Source organism: Lagenorhynchus albirostris, chromosome 15 (genome assembly GCF_949774975.1).
Source record: "Lagenorhynchus albirostris chromosome 15, mLagAlb1.1, whole genome shotgun sequence".
Lineage (NCBI taxonomy): Eukaryota > Metazoa > Chordata > Mammalia > Artiodactyla > Delphinidae > Lagenorhynchus > Lagenorhynchus albirostris.
Window position 1 is genome coordinate 58,506,934 of NC_083109.1, and position 16,410 is coordinate 58,523,343.

General features: G+C 49.0%; 1 protein-coding gene across 7 annotated transcripts in view; it reads left to right on the forward strand.

Moving 5' to 3' along the window:
- Positions 1-16,410, forward strand: part of CLEC16A (C-type lectin domain containing 16A) — a 205,077-nt gene that overhangs the window by 151,818 nt on the left and 36,849 nt on the right. For all 7 annotated transcript variants that reach the window (XM_060122711.1, XM_060122715.1, XM_060122712.1 and 4 more), the window contains exon 21: positions 740-904. In XM_060122711.1, the coding sequence (XP_059978694.1) occupies positions 740-904 (165 nt within the window). The remainder of the gene's footprint in view (positions 1-739; positions 905-16,410) is intronic.

Consider the following 16,410-nt stretch of genomic DNA (forward strand, 5'->3'; position numbering starts at 1 on the left):
ACTTAGCTGAAACTTGGCCTCCAAAATCATTACAGAAGCATTTTGTAATGTGCAAAGTGACTTAAATCATTCAGTCCTTTCTCTTAAGATTTATTTCCAGGGGGTTGTTTGTTTTTTTTTAATGTAAAGCAATTTCTCACAGCTGGCATCAAGGCTAAATATTTCATTTGAAAATTGAGAATTATGCCGTAAAGTGGCTGTTAGAACTAACGCCTTGGGTATTTCTCACATTGATTTTAAAAAGCCCCTCCAAATTGCTGTATCGTGAGATTTCTGCGTGGAAGAGAGGACAGCAACAGAGACACACACACTCATAAATACACAGGCACACGTGCGTGTAAGTTCTGTCTCACACACTCTTCCCCACACGCATAGATTTATGAACTTTCACAGCAGAATTGGCCCCGTTTGCTTTGGGGTCTGAAACTGTACCCAGGGCTAAGCCTTGGTAGGGTCTTTAGTGTATGGAAGCCAAGAATCCGAGGTGAAGATGGGCCTGGCGTTCATCTCTGAACCACTCTGTAGGCACTGCTTGTGTTATGAGCCTCAGGCGGGACCCTTGGTGTCACGCTGGTCTCCCCAGCTCGAGGCTGCTGGCTGCCTGCTTGGCATTGTCCGAGGGATGTGCCTGGCAGGAATGTGGCCACACCTGCTACAGCCGTGCCACCCAAAATCTTGTCACCTACATTCCCATCCCACGCACGTGCTGAGCTTGAACCACGGGTTTGTTTGAACGTAGCCCTCCTGGACCTCCCGATCCAGCCGACAACTGAAGTCCTGGGGTTTGGTCTCAGCTCGTCCTCTACCCAGCACCTGCCTTTCCGCTTCTACGACCAGTGCCGCCGGGGCAGCAGCGACCCCACAGTACAGCGCTCTGTGTTTGCGTCGGTGGACAAGGTGCCAGGTAAGCCGGCCCCCACCCTGTGCCACCTCCTGTCCCCTCCGGGGAGCGGGAGAGGGGTGGTTCCAGGACCTTCTCTGTCTTGAGCCTGTGTAGGCTTTCCTTCCCCTCTCAGAAACCCCGTTTCTTAGAACTTATCAAAGTGCTACACAAGATTAAACACAAGCCCCAGAAAGAAATCTTGGCTTTCTCTTTGGTGTTCTGCCGCCGGGGTTTGGTTTTCCAGAGATTTGTTTGAGGGTGTGGAAGAACTTCTCAGAATTAAGGCTAAAAGTTTCTTGGAAATTTCTTGGAACTACTTTAGATTATTAGTAACGAGGTTGTGGGAGAGTCAGTTCCTCCATGAAGGATGACTAGAAAGAACTAGTGTGTGCAGTTCCTGTTTAAGCCCCTGAAGAAGTGAGACTTCAGAAGAAGGTCCCGCTGCCCCTGGGGCGGCTGCCACTCTCTTGTTTCTGGGAGCCTCTCTTCCCACTTTCCCCGAAGCGCATCTCTAACTTTCCTCCCTGCCTCTCCAAAAGAGAAGCATGAATAGAAAGTTCAAGGTCGCCTGGTGGAGCTGAAAGTACTGGTTCTCCAGAAGGGCCGGCAGGCTCCCCCTTCCTGTTCTGACATGTCTGCTTTAAGTAAATCCATATGCATCCCAACCCCTCGAAAGACAACCTTGCCCTTGGTTACAAAGCTTCAGAAAACTGGCCAAGCTGTCCCCTGCAACTTCACTTCTCCGCAGTTAGGCCTTCGAATCTGAATTGCAAATGTGGCAAAATGTTTTCAAAAGCAGTTATACATTTAAGAACAAAATCTAGTGAAAAGAACCTGACCCAAACAAGGATCCCTGTTTCCCCTCCACCCCGTGATTCATTCTGATTTCATTCTTTGATTTGATTAATTCATTTCAGAAATATAGTATATACTATAAGCATATGATTTCTTTAAACCCAAACAGGACATGATAAAATGAAAAATAAGACTACTTGGCCCCAGAAGTGACCATGGTTAACAGTTTCTTGCATTTCCTTCCAGAAATGTTTGCTTGTGTGTTTCTACACCCGGGGTTATACCATGTGTGTGATGCTACATCTTGCTGTTTTCACTTATTGACAAGTCAGTGTTACGTGTAAGCACATGTCAATCGACCTAACGCTCATTCACTGTTGTGTGGTATTTTATCATATGGACGGAACAAAAAAGTCTTTTATAACATTTTGTATTGATGGACATTTGAGTCATTTCCAGTGTCTTGCTCTTCCATTGTCAAAGTTAACCTCCTCGGGGTATCTTTGTGTAAGTGTGCAAATCTCACGTGTCTATGGGATAAATTCCCAGCGGTGGATCTGCTGAGTCAAAGGGGAGGTTTTTTCATCTTAATATATGTAGTCCCAACATGCACTCTGGAAAAAGTGCCCCAGTTCACGCTGCCACCCACTGCCTGCAACTGCTTTCATTCTTTTTTTTTTTTTTAACATCTTTATTGGGGTATAATTGCTTTACAATGGTGTGTTAGTTTCTGCTTTATAACAAAGTGAATCAGTTATACATATGTTCCCATATCTCTTCCCTCTTGCATCTCCCTCCCTCCCACCCTCCCTATTCCACCCCTCCAGGCGGTCACAAAGCACCGAGCTGATATCCCTGTGCTATACGGCTGCTTCCCACTAGCTATCTACCTTACGTTTGGTAGTGTATATATGTCCATGCCTCTCTCGCGCTTTGTCACAGCTCACCCTTCCCCCTCCCCATATCCTCAAGTCCGTTCTCCAGTAGGTCTGTGCCTTTATTCCTGTCTTACCCCTAGGTTCTTCATGACATTTTTTTTCTTAAATTCCATATATATGTGTTAGCATACGGTATTTGTCTTTCTCTTTCTGACTTACTTCACTCTGTATGACAGACTCTAGGTCTATCCACCTCATTACAAATAGCTCAATTTCGTTACTTTTTATGGCTGAGTAATATTCCATTGTATATATGTGCCACATCTTCTTTATCCATTCATCTGATGATGGGCACTTAGGTTGTTTCCATCCCTGGGCTATTGTAAATAGAGCTGCAATGAACATTTTGGTACATGACTCTTTTTGAATTATGGTTTTCTCAGGGTATATGCCCAGGAGTGGGATTGCTGGGTCATATGGTAGTTCTATTTGTAGTTTTTTAAGGAACCTCCATACTGTTCTCCATAGTGGCTGTACCAATTCACATTCCCACAAGCAGTACAGGAGTGTTCCCTTTTCTCCACACCCTCTCCAGCATTTATTGTTTCTAGATTTTTTGATGATGGCCATTCTGACTGGTGTGAGATGATATCTCATTGTAGTTTTGATTTGCATTTCTCTAATGATTAATGATGTTGAGCATTCTTTCATGCGTTTGTTGGCAGTCTGTATATCTTCTTTGGAGAAATGTCTATTTAGGTCTTCTGCCCATTTTTGGATTGGGTTGTTTGTTTTTTTGTTATTGAGCTGCATGAGCTGCTTATAAATTTTGGAGATTAATCCTTTGTCAGTTGCTTCATTTGCAAATATTTCCTCCCATTCTGAGGGTTGTGTTTTGGTCTTGTTTATGGTTTCCTTTGCTGTGCAAAAGCTTTGAAGTTTCATTAGGTCCCATTTGTTTATTTTTGTTTTTATTTCCATTTCTCTAGGAGGTGGGTCAAAAAGGATCTTGCTGTGATTTATGTCATAGAGTGTTCTGCCTATGTTTTCCTCTAACAGTTTGATAGATTCTGGCCTTACATTTAGGTCTTTAATCCATTTTGAGCTTATTTTTGTGTATGGTGTTAGGGAGTGATCTAATCTCATACTTTTACATGTACCTGTCCAGTTTTCCCAGCACCACTTATTGAATAGGCTGTCCTTTCTCCACTGTACATTCCTGCCTCCTTTATCAAAGATAAGGTGACCATATGTGCATGGGTTTACCTCTGGGCTTTCTATCCTGTTCCATTGATCTATCTTTCTGTTTTTGTGCCAGTACCATACTCTCTTGATTACTATAGCTTTGTAGTATAGTCTGAAGTCAGGGAGCCTGATTCCTCCAGCTCCGTTTGCCCACTCTTATTCAACATAGTTTTGGAAGTTTTAGCCACAGCAATCAGAGAAGAAAAGGAAATAAAAGGAATACAAATCGGAAAAGAAGAAGTAAAGCTGTCACTGTTTGCAGATGACATGATACTATACATAGAGAATCCTAAAGATGCTACCAGAAAACTACTAGAGCTAATCAATGAATTTGGTAAAGTTGCAGGATACAAAATTAATGCACAGAAATCTCTTGCATTCCTATACACTAATGATGAAAAATCTGAAAGTGAAATCAAGAAAACACTCCCATTTACCATTGCAACAAAAAGAATAAAATATCTAGGAATAAACCTACCTAAGGAGACAAAAGACCTGTATGCAGAAAATTATAAGACACTGATGAAAGAAATTAAAGATGATACAAATAGATGGAGAGATATACCATGTTCTTGGATTGGAAGAATCAACATTGTGAAAATGACTCTACTACCCAAAGCAATCTACAGATTCAATGCAATCCCTATCAAACTACCACTGGCATTTTTCACAAAACTAGAACAGAAAATTTCACAATTTGTATGGAAACACAAAAGACCCTAAATAGCCAAAGCAATCTTGCTTTCATTCTTAAATCCAGTCTTAGGCTACAAGACTGATTGTAGCCCTGCCTCTGTTTTCAGCCATGCAATATGAGATGATTCTGCCTGCTCAGGGGTCTGGAGGCTTCTTTGTTAAAAATTCTCCAGGTTGCTTTCTGCCCTGTAGAGATGGTTGCTAAGTAAATATAAATGATGACCATGAGTCTAGGTTAACTAAATGCACACTGGCCTGGTAAGAAATCATTTCTTTCTTCCTTTTTTTTTTTTTTTTTTTTAAACACACTGTTGTGGGCTTCCCTGGTGGCGCAGTGGTTGGGAGTCCGCCTGCCGGTGCAGGGGATATGGGTTCGTGCCCCACTCCGGGAAGATCCCACATGCCGCGGAGCGGCTAGGTCCGTGAGCCATGGCTGCTGAGCCTGCGTGTCCGGAGCCTATGCTCCGCGACGGGAGAGGCCACAACAGTGAGAGGCCCGTGTACTGCAAAAAGAAAAAAAAAAAAAAAATCAATAAACACACAGTTGTAATTTTATTATAACATTTGTATAAGCACCGCTTCGTAATTTTTTAAATTGAAATATAATTGACATTTAAGGTGATATTACTTAAGAAATCAGTTCTTTAGGGTCATCAGGGCTTCTCTGAGCTCAGGAACTAATGGGTTAAGGAGAGAAGCTTGGTCCTTATTTCCGCTCCCCCATCTTTGGAACAAGGCAAGTGTAAATTAATAAACAGAGCCGGATGTCACGTTCTTCGGCCTCTGCATAGCCACCCCTCTGTTTGCAGAAGGCTTTGCAATTACTTACTTCTCCCATCCTGCCTGGGCTCCAGGGGAAGAGTGAGGTTATCCAGTGCTGGGGGTGTCGCCCTGCTGACAGTGGCCCGGGCCTGCTGCTTCACGGGTTGGGGAGTGGGCAGGGGGGCACAGCTGGAATGCCCAGTGTCTTCTTGCTGGTCCCAGGGTCGGGATACGTGACGCTGGGCCAGTTGGGACTGTGGAAGTCAAAGGCGGTGCCTGAACGCAGCCATCCACCCCTTGGCAGTGTCTCCCCCCCGACAGCCCCTGGTGGTGGGGACATTCTCTCAGCTGTGCCCCGGAAGGCAGCTGCTCTGGGGCCTTGGGTGAAGAGGGCTCGCTGCCCCCCTGTCCTCGCCTGGGCCAGAGATGTGACCTGAAGAGTGAGCCTTAGCGTGACTCGAGAGAGGGAAAGGAACCCGCCCGCCCCGCTCCTCACCACCTGCTAGCTCAGATTTGGCCCCACAGATGCCCAGCATCTTGAGGTCATCCTTCGTTTTCCCTTTGCTCTCCCACACCCACAGGGCTGCTCTGCCTGCAGAACACACCCCAGCATCTTCCCCCGCCCCCAGCATCTCTTCCTAGATCGTGGCAGCAGCATCAGCAGCGTTCCCTGGCTTCCAGCCTCGTTCCCTCCCTTCCATGCAGCCAGAGGCATCTTTCTAGAACATAAGTCAGATCATATCACGCCCCTGCCTGTAGCCCTCCAGTACGCGTCCCGTTGCGCCCGAAACAAAGTCCAGATCTCTCGCTCTGACCTTGTGTGATCGTTGTGGGATGGGCCCCAGCCGGCCTCTCAGACGCAGCCCCCCCGCCTTCGTGCTGTCCCTGCCCCGGCTGTACCACCCCTGCTGCTCCTCCAAGTCAGCGCTTCTCAAGGTTTTGGCCTCAGGATTCCTTCTTCTTTTTTTTTTTTTTTTTTTTTGGCCGCACGGCATGTGGGATCTTAATTCCCCCACCAGGGATCGAACCCACGCCCCCTGCAATGGAAGCTCGGAGTCCTAACCACTGGACCGCCAGGGAAGTCCCAGGACCCTTCATACTCTTTGAAAGGTATTGAGGCATTCACAGAGCTTCAGTTTGTGTGGATTATGTTTATTGATATTTCAGGTATTGGAAATTAAAACTGAGAAATACTTTAAATATTTACTTATTCGTTTAAAAAATAATAATAAGCCATCCTATGTAAAAATAAATAACATAGTTCTTTATGAACAATAACTGTTTTCCAAAACAAAAAAAGTTTATATTTTTGCAAGTCTCTTTAATATCTGGCTTAATAGAAGACAGCTGAATTCTCGTATCTGCTGCTGCTTTCAACCTGTTGTGAGAGCGTGGGCTCTGGAAAACTCCTCTGTGTACTCCTGGGAGAATGAGTGTAAAAGGAAAATGCCAACATTATTTTTATGAAAGTTCTGACCCTGGGACGCCCCCCAGCGTTCCCCAGACCATGCTTTGAGAACCACTACCCTAACTCACTGTGCTCTCTCCTGCCCCAGGGCCTTTGCATTGAATGTTCTTCCCTACATCTGTGTGTGGCTACTTCCTGCCAATCACTCAGGCTTCAGTCTGCGTGCCACCTGCTCAGAGAGGCCTTTCCTGATCCCCACCCCCACCCCCAGCCCCCCCGCATCATTAGCCTGGTTTATGTTCTCCGTGGCCCTGGGGCTCCGTACCTAATTGACGTATTTGTGTACCTTCCTCCCCCATGGAGAGGGTCACTTCCATGGGGACCTGGAGTGTCCCCTTCACTGCTGTACCGCAGCGCCTAGCACGGTACCTTCATTCAGTCTTCACTGCGTAAGGAGTGAGGCTTTGTTCTTATTCTCCGCACAGCCTCAGAGCAGATCCCGCCAGGTGCCTTCTCCCTGTGCGGACACCAGGGAGATGAGCAATTCCCACAGGGGCCCCAGACGTTGGGTGGTTTAGGCTGAGGCACTTTGACAAGGGAACACGAGGGAACGGCGGCCCCCAGATCTTTGGCAGCATTCCTCGGCTTAACTCCTGTCACAAAGTGAGTGAGATGTGCGTCCCGGGCACCCGGGTGATAAGACTTGGGTTGGTTGCACGTCAGTTTCACCGTGCTCACCTTACTCAGAGTTTGCTGGAGGGGTCATCGGAAGCCCGGCCCAGGTTGGCCTCCAATACTGTGGCACCCATAGCCGCCATCCGGGTATTGCTCTGTGTCCCTTGCCATAGGCCACACTGTTGCAACATCCCAGGCCGGGTGGGATCCTTGCTCCTGCCTGGGAACAGTTCACAGGGGAAGAAACAGTGCTGGCCACCTGCCTCTGGGAGATTGCGGGAAGAGGCAGCTCTACTGTGACACATCTTCCAATTTTATCTGCAGGTCCAAGTAATTGTCACAGAGCCATTTGTCTCCCCCTTTCCAAGCTATACATGATTATATTTGATGAAAATATACCTTTCATTTCCTTGGAGGAGATATTAAAGTAGAATATAAATCAGGACTAATAGGCGAGTAGCCACTTTGGTATGTTTTTCTTCTTCCATTTGCCTTGGAAAGAAACCACAAATTCTGTTTATTGGCCGGCTTTATGTTTGTGGCTCTCGCCCCCATAGAATGTTCAGCTCCACGAGGGCAGAGGCCGGTGTGCGCATGGCCGGGGAGGGAGGGGTCAGCAGTGATGGGCGTGTCTGGCGGGCAGGCGCGGCCGGCTCTAGAGTCCGGCTTTGAGGTGCGGTGCTCCATGGCTGGTGGCCTCGAGGGTTTGTTCCACTGACGCACGGTGACGGCTGATTGCCAGAATCTGCCAAGGCAGGGCAGGGTGTTGAAAACTAGCCCACAGTGCAGTCTTCCCATGAACACCCGTGGACCAGCAGAGCCCAGAGCAGAGGCTATTCCCGGAAGTAAGCCTGGGCATCAGGGGGCAGTGGGCTGCAGTCCACGGGCCGGGGCTCTGGCCTTCCTGACCCCTTCTGGGCTCCTTCTGGCCCAGAGGCTGCTCACAGGCGTTCACCTGGGGGTGGGAGGGCTGGTGACAGAACACCACCGTCCCTCTGGCTCGGGTCCTACCCAGGCCCTTCCTAATTCTTACCCAAACAGAAGGGCTCTTAGAACCCAGCGTGTTACGGGGATTGGAGTGGGACAGCTAAGCAGGTTGACACCCACTGGCCCTCACTGACGAGGGCTCAGTGACGTGTTTAAAAAAGTGACCCTTCCCCAGCTGAGGACAGTCAGCTGCCTCCCACCAGCCTTTTAGCTCCAGGGAAAGGACGGTCTGCCTCTTTCACTGCCCTCTACCCTGTTCAGGATAGTCCTGTTGCAGTCTGGCCCCTGCCCCCTTTCCACAATCAGCTCCTCTCTCTTCTCTGTCCTGGGCTCTCTTTGCAGATAATAAAACAACCCAGCATTTCAGCCCCATTGGCTTTCTGTCTGCACCTCGCGAGGGCCAGGCGCGTCCTATTCAGGACCTCTGTCCTCGCGCTGCCCTGTGGCTGGAGCCTGAAACCCTCTGTGAGGCTGGTGCCTTCTCAGCGTTCAGCGCTCTGCTCACATTCCTCTTCGGAGGCCTCCCCAGGGGCCCGCCCACCCCAGTCCCCCTCTGTGCAGCAGCTGGGTTTTAGTTTTTCAATTGAGGTGAAATTAACCATTTGACAGTATACAACTCAGTGGCATTTAGTACCTTAACAGTCTTGTGCCACCATCCCCTCTACTAGTTCCAAAACATTTTCCTCAGCCCCAATCAACGCTGTACCCACTAAGCCGTCACTCCCCATCCCCGCTCCCCCCAGGCTTCTGGCACTCACTCATCCACTCTGTCTCTGGACTTATCTCTTCTGGATATTTCGTACAAACCCTACAATGTGTGACCTTTTGTTTCTGGCTTCTTTAACTTAGCATGATGTTGTGGCGTATGTCAGAGCTTCATCCCTTTTCGTGGCCGAATAACAGCCCATTGTGTGGATAGACCTCCTCTGATTTATCCATTCTTACACCTGTTGGTGGCCATGGGGGTTGTCTCCACCTTTTAGCCAATGTGAATAGTGCTGCTACGAGTGTGTGTGTATGAGTTTTTGTTTGAACACCAGTGTTCAGCCTTTTGGGCCGTCTACCTAGGAGTGGAATTGCTGGGTCGAATAGGAATTTAACTTTTTGAGGAGCTGCTTTCCCACAGTCTTCAGAGCCCTCACCTTTCACTGAAGTTGCCCACTTGTCTTCTCGTCTGCATCACTGCCCTGCGCTAGGATAGAAGGTTCTGGGGCCCTGTTCGTCCTGCCCTCGATGGCTGACACTTCATGAGCGAGCAGGTGCTCAGTGACTGTCGAAGGCGAAGGCGGGTGGGGACGTGGATTGGTAGCTGGAGGCTCAGACGGGTGAATTGTTCCCAGCAGACTGTGACTTACTTGCCTCGCTCGCACCTGGGTCTGGCTCCGGCCCCAGTCGGTAGGGGCTCGGGGTGCCAGTGGGAGAGTCAGCTTCCCTCACTTCTTATCCCACTGGATTCAGGGTGCCATCTCTCTCTGGGCAAACATCGGAATCACTGAGCACGAGGGCGAGCGCTGTGCTTTCCATAGGTGTGATCTTTGTCAAAGGCAAACAGAGCGGCCTTATCAGTCACTGACCCAGAATACTAAGTAGTTCCGTGGAAAGGCAGTGCGGTTCCAGAGCCAGCCTCTGGCAGCTGAGGAACTGAGGAAGGATGCAAGATTACAGTGCCAGCCCAGCTGACCACAAAGCCTCGACTGACATCCGGAAGAAAAAAAAAGAAAAAGAAAGGGAGAAAAAAATCAATGTTTAGTTCATAGACCTCAGTTCTGACTTCTCCCCTGGGGAGAACATACCAGGTGCTAATGTCATCTCATGGCAGTGTTCTCCAGAAACTAATTATTTAGGCCTGTTATTTTTCTTGTTTCTAATTATAAAACTGGAGCCAGCTCTCTCCTACCAGCTCGCCCAAGGGGAAGAAATACCCTTTCTGGAGTCACATGGGAAGGAGAGCCCTCCCCTCCCCCCTCCAGTCTCCCTAGTCCCATGTCAACCCCTCCCAGCCACCAGCTCTCTGGTCAGAGCCTCGGGCCACTGGGTTGGTGAGTTACAGAAACTTGAATCTGACCCCAAGAGGCCTTTGTTTTTTTTATTTAAAGCAAAATATATAGAGCTGCTAAGCACTTTATGCAGGGTTCTCATTTGATCTGCTTCAGAAGGAAGTTTTTACCATTTTCCTCTTCTACATACGAGGAAGCCACCCACCCAAGGTCACACACACCCGATACCCATCCACAGCAAGGCTTTGAACACAGGCCTGCCCAGGTCACACCCTGAGCCCCCACTGCCACCACTGCCAGTCCCTTGCATTCCTGACTCAGTTTTGATGCTCCCGAAGTGACTTCTCCCCACCTGAGGCCTCAGTGGTATCGGGCAGAATCACATTGCTGGCTCCAACCCTCAGCATGTTTCAGACAGAAAAGTCCTCTATTTCTGGAAGTGTGGGGTACAGTTTGACTGGAAGAATTAACTGTGCCAGGCACTTTGTATACATTAATTCTATCCTCCGCACAGCTCTGGAAGCAAGTAGCACTTGCTCTGCTGTACAGATAGGAAACAGGCTCAGACGAAGCCCACAGAGCTCCCACGCGTGGCCGAGATCCCTACCTCCACTTCCTGCCTCTGAAGACCACTTGCTTCAGGGCTGGCTTGGTGATGGCTGAGCAGCTCCACCTGACGGCTCTGCCACGTGAGAGGTTGGCAGGACAGAGCCTCAGGAGAGAGGGGACTCTTGGGTGGCCCTGGCCCAGGCAGACCGCTCCGCATCCCTGTCTTCTGTGTGACACACCTGCTCCCGAGTCCTCCCACTCCAAGCCTGCCTCCACTGGATCAGGGGCAAACCTGCAAAGCTGTGATGCAGAAAGACACTCTTCTCCCAGAGCCACCGCTTCCAAACCAGGCTAGGGGTCAGGGTCACTCAAAGGCCATCCTCGTAGAAATTTGTTCCTGATCTTTCACGAACAAAAAGCAGAAACGAGATTTCAGAATCCTGCCTGAGCAAAAGTAGCAGGATTTGTGCTTCTTTCAAAGCTGTCTGGCAATTGTGTCTAAGAGATCAGTCTTCAAGTGGCTGAGCTGAGTCCATGATGTTCCTGCTTGCCAGACTGCTTCTCGGTGTCCCCAGGGCAGCTGTGAAGAGAGGGCCTGAGGATACTGCCAGGCTGGGAGCACACAGGCCTCGGAAGGAACCACGTTCCCAAACCAGGGCCCACAGTGTTTCCCCCTGGAATGTGCACCCCCCGACAGACACTTTCCCAGCAGACACACCAGCACTTGTCTGAGGAGCCCTCTTGTGAAATGAGCACTCGGCAGGCAGAGCCAGCCATCGTGCTCCAGACAGGCTTTTCCGGGGGGCGCAGAGGCTGGAAGGAGAACAGAGTTCCGAAGAACTGAGTGTTGCTTCACTTCTTGAGATCATTACCCACCTCAGATGATGAAGCAGCTGGGTGCCCTGGAGCCTTCTGGCAATGACAGTGCATCAGGGAGTGTGTTGCCGGTAGAGAAAAGGTCGGGAGCCCAGGCAGTGGGGTGTGGGAAGAGACCAAAACCCCAGCTTCACGCTGCCATTTGACCTTGGCTACACCTTGGATTGTTCTGTGGGCTCAGGCAGGCCCACACGGGGCAGCCTCGCTGGTAGCACAGGACAGGCAGGCGTGTTCCAGAGCAAGCAGCACAGCTACTCGTGTGCATGCCTGTCCCCGCGCCCAGAACGCAGCTCCTGTCACTTCTCGACTCCGGACTTCTTAGTATAAGTGAAGTACGTTTATTGCAGAACAATTGGAAGGATGGAAAAGTACCAAGAAAAGATAGAAAGGATAGACTGTCCGGTGTCCTGCCCCATTGTTCTTTCTGTTCATCCTTTGTGGGGTTTCTTTTCTCAGCAGCAGTGCTTGCCCAGGTGAGAGTCAGCGAAGGAGGCGGCTTAGCACAGCCCGGGAACAGACAGTCAGGTTCAAGTCCTGGCTCCACCTCATCCTCGTTACGTGGCCTTGGGACAGTTAGTCACACCTCTGGGCCTGTTTATTCATATAAAAAATGGGGATGATACACAGCAGTGTGAATGTACTTAACACGACTGAACTGTGTGCTAAATAATATTTAAGGTGGTACATTTTATGTTATGTGTATTTTACCACAATTAAAAAGGAAAAAAAAGGATGGAAATGTCACCTACCTCATTAAGCTCCCGTGAGCATAAAATGAGTTAATTCACATAAGTACCTGGTACGATTGCCTCCCCATGTGCAGGGTGCTGTAAAGGTTATCTCAGTATTTTTTATGGTCGTTGTTATTAGTCAAGGCTGACCCTTGGGACCCCCAAATAAGTTCCCTTTCTACACGTTAAATCAGTTTGCACAAAGTTAATAATCCAGGGGCCCCTCCTACTGTAAATAACCAAAAAAAACCCCGCAGTTGTACAGATTTGCTCATTTCAGAAAGGCTTTTATCAAGTGCTGATAAAACACCAGGGCAGAGTTTCCTTTCCCCTGCAGAAGGGCCATGAGATTTCTGGTCACATGATTTGCCTGAGGTCCCACAGCTCTAGAGGCAGAGCCAGGGCCAGAGACAAACAGAGACATGTCCCCTGCAGCCCCGGCCCCAGCACATACCCTGCACCCGATACCGGCTGCCATCATTGACTCCACGCCTGCCTGAGCCGGGCAGTTCCCACTGAGCCTCGCAACAGCCCTGTGGGGCTGGCGCCTTTCCTCAGTGTGCTGACCAGGAAACCGGAGCTTGGAGAAGGGGAGCACCTGACCCGTCGGCTTCCCACTCCACAAACCCCTGTGTCTTCAGTCCTGAAGATTATCCGGTGGCAGAACCCCTGAGGATCAGGTGTGCTTCAGGAACCCTGGGAACCATCGCTGTCTCCCGTTCCAGGAGCACAGAAACCAGCAGAGAATGTGAGAGTGCTCTGTGGATGCAAGTCTCCACGTCTAAAGGGAAAGTCCATGAAGTTATTTGAAGAAACTTTCCAAGCTTTTTCCCATTGATGTTTTTTTCTGCTGAGTCATTTGTTTTATTAACTACAAGTTATCATTAGCAGATAAGTGATTACAAATGCTAAGGATCGAAGGCTCGTTTGTGGGATAAAACTCAGAAACTGAGAAAATTCTAGCCCTTTGAATTCTAGACCACTTTGATTTGATTTGATTTTTTTTTTTTTGCCTTAAAATGTCTCCCAACTAGCTTGAGGAACCCCAGGGTTCCCCCTGGAACCGGGTTTGAGAACCACTTTACCACTTCCCAAGAATCAGTCATAGTGCCCACCTTGAGATCTAAGAGGATGAGATGCCAAGTAAGCGGCATTGCTTAGTGTGCAGACGGCTGGAAGGAGAGTTGTTAATTCACGAGGACCTGCAAAGCAGGAGAAAACCAAAACAGAAGGCGGGGATGGGACACAATAATAGCACTCACAGGTTCACAGAGGCCTAAGTCATTGGGTCTTCCACATGTCCTCTCCTCTGTGCCCTAGACGGCCCCCTCAAAGCATGGCAGCTCCTAGGGGCCAGGGTAGGAGACCACCAGGAGAGAAGGAATTGGGGGCGGGGGGCAGGTGAGGGAAGAACTGGCATTTTTTTTTTTTTAAGGACTTTAAACATTCCAAGGAAGTTACATGATGCATACACTAACTAGGGTCAGGAAAGGGAGGATCTTTCTGAGGTCTCTTGTGAAGTAAATAAGTGCTGTGCAGAGCTACATATAAAGAGGACCAGATCAGGGAGAAGGACTTATTAACAGGTCGTGCAGAGCAGAGAGGCGGGCATGGTGGGGCTAACACGTGCAAAGGCTTGAGGGAGCGGGTAACATTTGATGTCACAGCCGTGAGACGTGACTAGGCACAGCCTGGAAAGCCAGGCAGGGTCAGATGGTGAAGGGCTTCCGGGCCTGCCGAAGGGTTGTACTTTTACCCTGGAAGCAATAGGGAAGGGACTAAGGAAGAGGAGTTATGAGTCGGGAGGCTTGGGGTTTGATTGACTGGAGTCAGAAGGGCAGGGGAGACGGGGGTGCCAGAAAGGAGCGAAGCGCACTCAGCCCCTCCCTTGGCGCTCACCACCAGTGCAGTTTGAGGCTGTGCCCGTCTTATGGATGAGAACAAGTCTCCACAGAGGTACCCTCTTCCTCAGCTTGGTATATATCCTTCGATACCTTTTCAGGGCATTTACATACTATACTTGTACTATAGTATTATATTGTCTTTTTTAAATGAATGCTATTTTCATCAGCAGTATGTCTTGCCTTTGTTCTATGTGAGTTCATGAGAGTGCCCTCATTCATTTTTGACTGCTGCGGAGCAGTCTGTCATGTGGGCAAACTGTTATTTATTTAGCCAATCCCCCATTGATGGATGTTTAGGTTGTGGCCAATTTTTTGTCTTTAACAAGTAGGAGCGCCTCCCTGGCCCTTTGTACAAGGATTTCCCTGGGGTAAGAAACATGAAGCAAGTCCAGAAATAGCTAGGCCGTGGAACTGACAGGATTTGGTGACCAGTGAAGTGGGTGGGTGGACGACCACAGGGCTAGTTTCAGGCAGAATATCAAGGAGGCTCAGTTTCTCTCGGAATGTTCTCTGTGTATTTAACAAGGGCATTTTGATGATCCCAACTTCTGACCCAGGAAAATCCTCATTACTTGTGGATGTTTTTCTGTCCAGGAGGCCTTCAGGAGCTGTGATGATTGGAAAAGTTCCCAGGGGCTGGCAGGGGTCTCCAAGGGCCGGCGCACCCATGGCTTGTTGTCACAGACAGAGTGTGGTGGCAGGACAGAGCCACCAGTGGGGTCTGCCCCTACCTCCTGGCACCCCTGCTGAGGGTCCGGCTCTCTGGGATACTTTTCTGTCTGTAGCCAGCATCCCATGACTGAAATACAGCTTCCTTTATTTGTGGCTGTCCAGCCATGGCATTTTGTATAAGTGTGCTTTTCTCCAAAAACACACACACACAGTATTTTTTTTTTTTTTAACACCTCAAATCCCCAAAGGGCCAGAAGTCAATATTATCCCAGCATAACGGGAATGGCTGCTTTGTGACATCTTTCACACTTAAGCAGCCTGCTTCCTTTAAGCCCCAGGGTAATCACAAAAACATTCCAAAGCCCATCAAATTGGGGCTGATGAATTGTTTTACTCTGTCCCTGTCTCTGCCTGCTGTGAACTCAAGTCCTTGAAAGCTGCATCCTTACAACATGATTTGAGAGTAGACACTTTCACTGTGTGAAATACTAAGTTCAGACTGTGCTTTGCAGTGACTCCCCCCGAAATATTTGTGAGTTGATAAAAATTCAGGTGCGTGGTGTGTGTGGTACGTACTTCTAGCGTCACAGGTTTTTTTTAAGGCCCCAGGATAAAAGTCCCTTTTATTGAATGCCGGCTATGTGCTAGGCACTAGGCCAGTTGCTTTACAAAAAATCAGGAGGTAAATATGTGAAAACTGTCTTGTGACTAATCCCACTTTTGCAGATGGGCAAGCAGAAGTCAAAAGCAGAGTCACTTGCCCCATATCCCAGAGAGACTGAGCCTGGTTTCAGACTACTGCTCTTTCTAATGCTTCTACCTGCTTCCTGAGAAAGAGATTATCTCCTGCTCAGTGTTCTTTCCTTTCCTGCTAAGTTGACTTGAAGCCTCCGTGGTGCTTCTGGGGTAAAGCTGCCCTTTGTTGTGGCTTTCTGAGCGTGTCGACTTCATCAGCTACGGTTGGGCCTCAGATGCTGGGTCCCATGCACCCTCCAGCTTCTTGAATCTAGCAGGTCCCTGTCAATGCGATGGAGCCTCCCCTAAACCTCCCCCTGCCCCCTCACTCTTAGTAAACTGGAGAATGTTCTGAAATAGTTGACATTTATAAAATCTTAGGTGTTTTGGAAAAACGTTGTGTGTGTGTGTGCCACATTCCCTGCCCGATGCCCAAGGGAGATGCCCACCCACTCAGAGCAGCACCCCAGCGCCCTGTAATAGTGCCCGGGCCTGGGGGAGGCTGTGGCCCACTCATCGTCCCCTCTCTCATCTCTTCATTCCACGCTGAGCAGAGAGCAAATGCAGAAACCACCCTGTACTGACTCCTGGCCCCACTGTCAGCAGAGGGGCCCTCC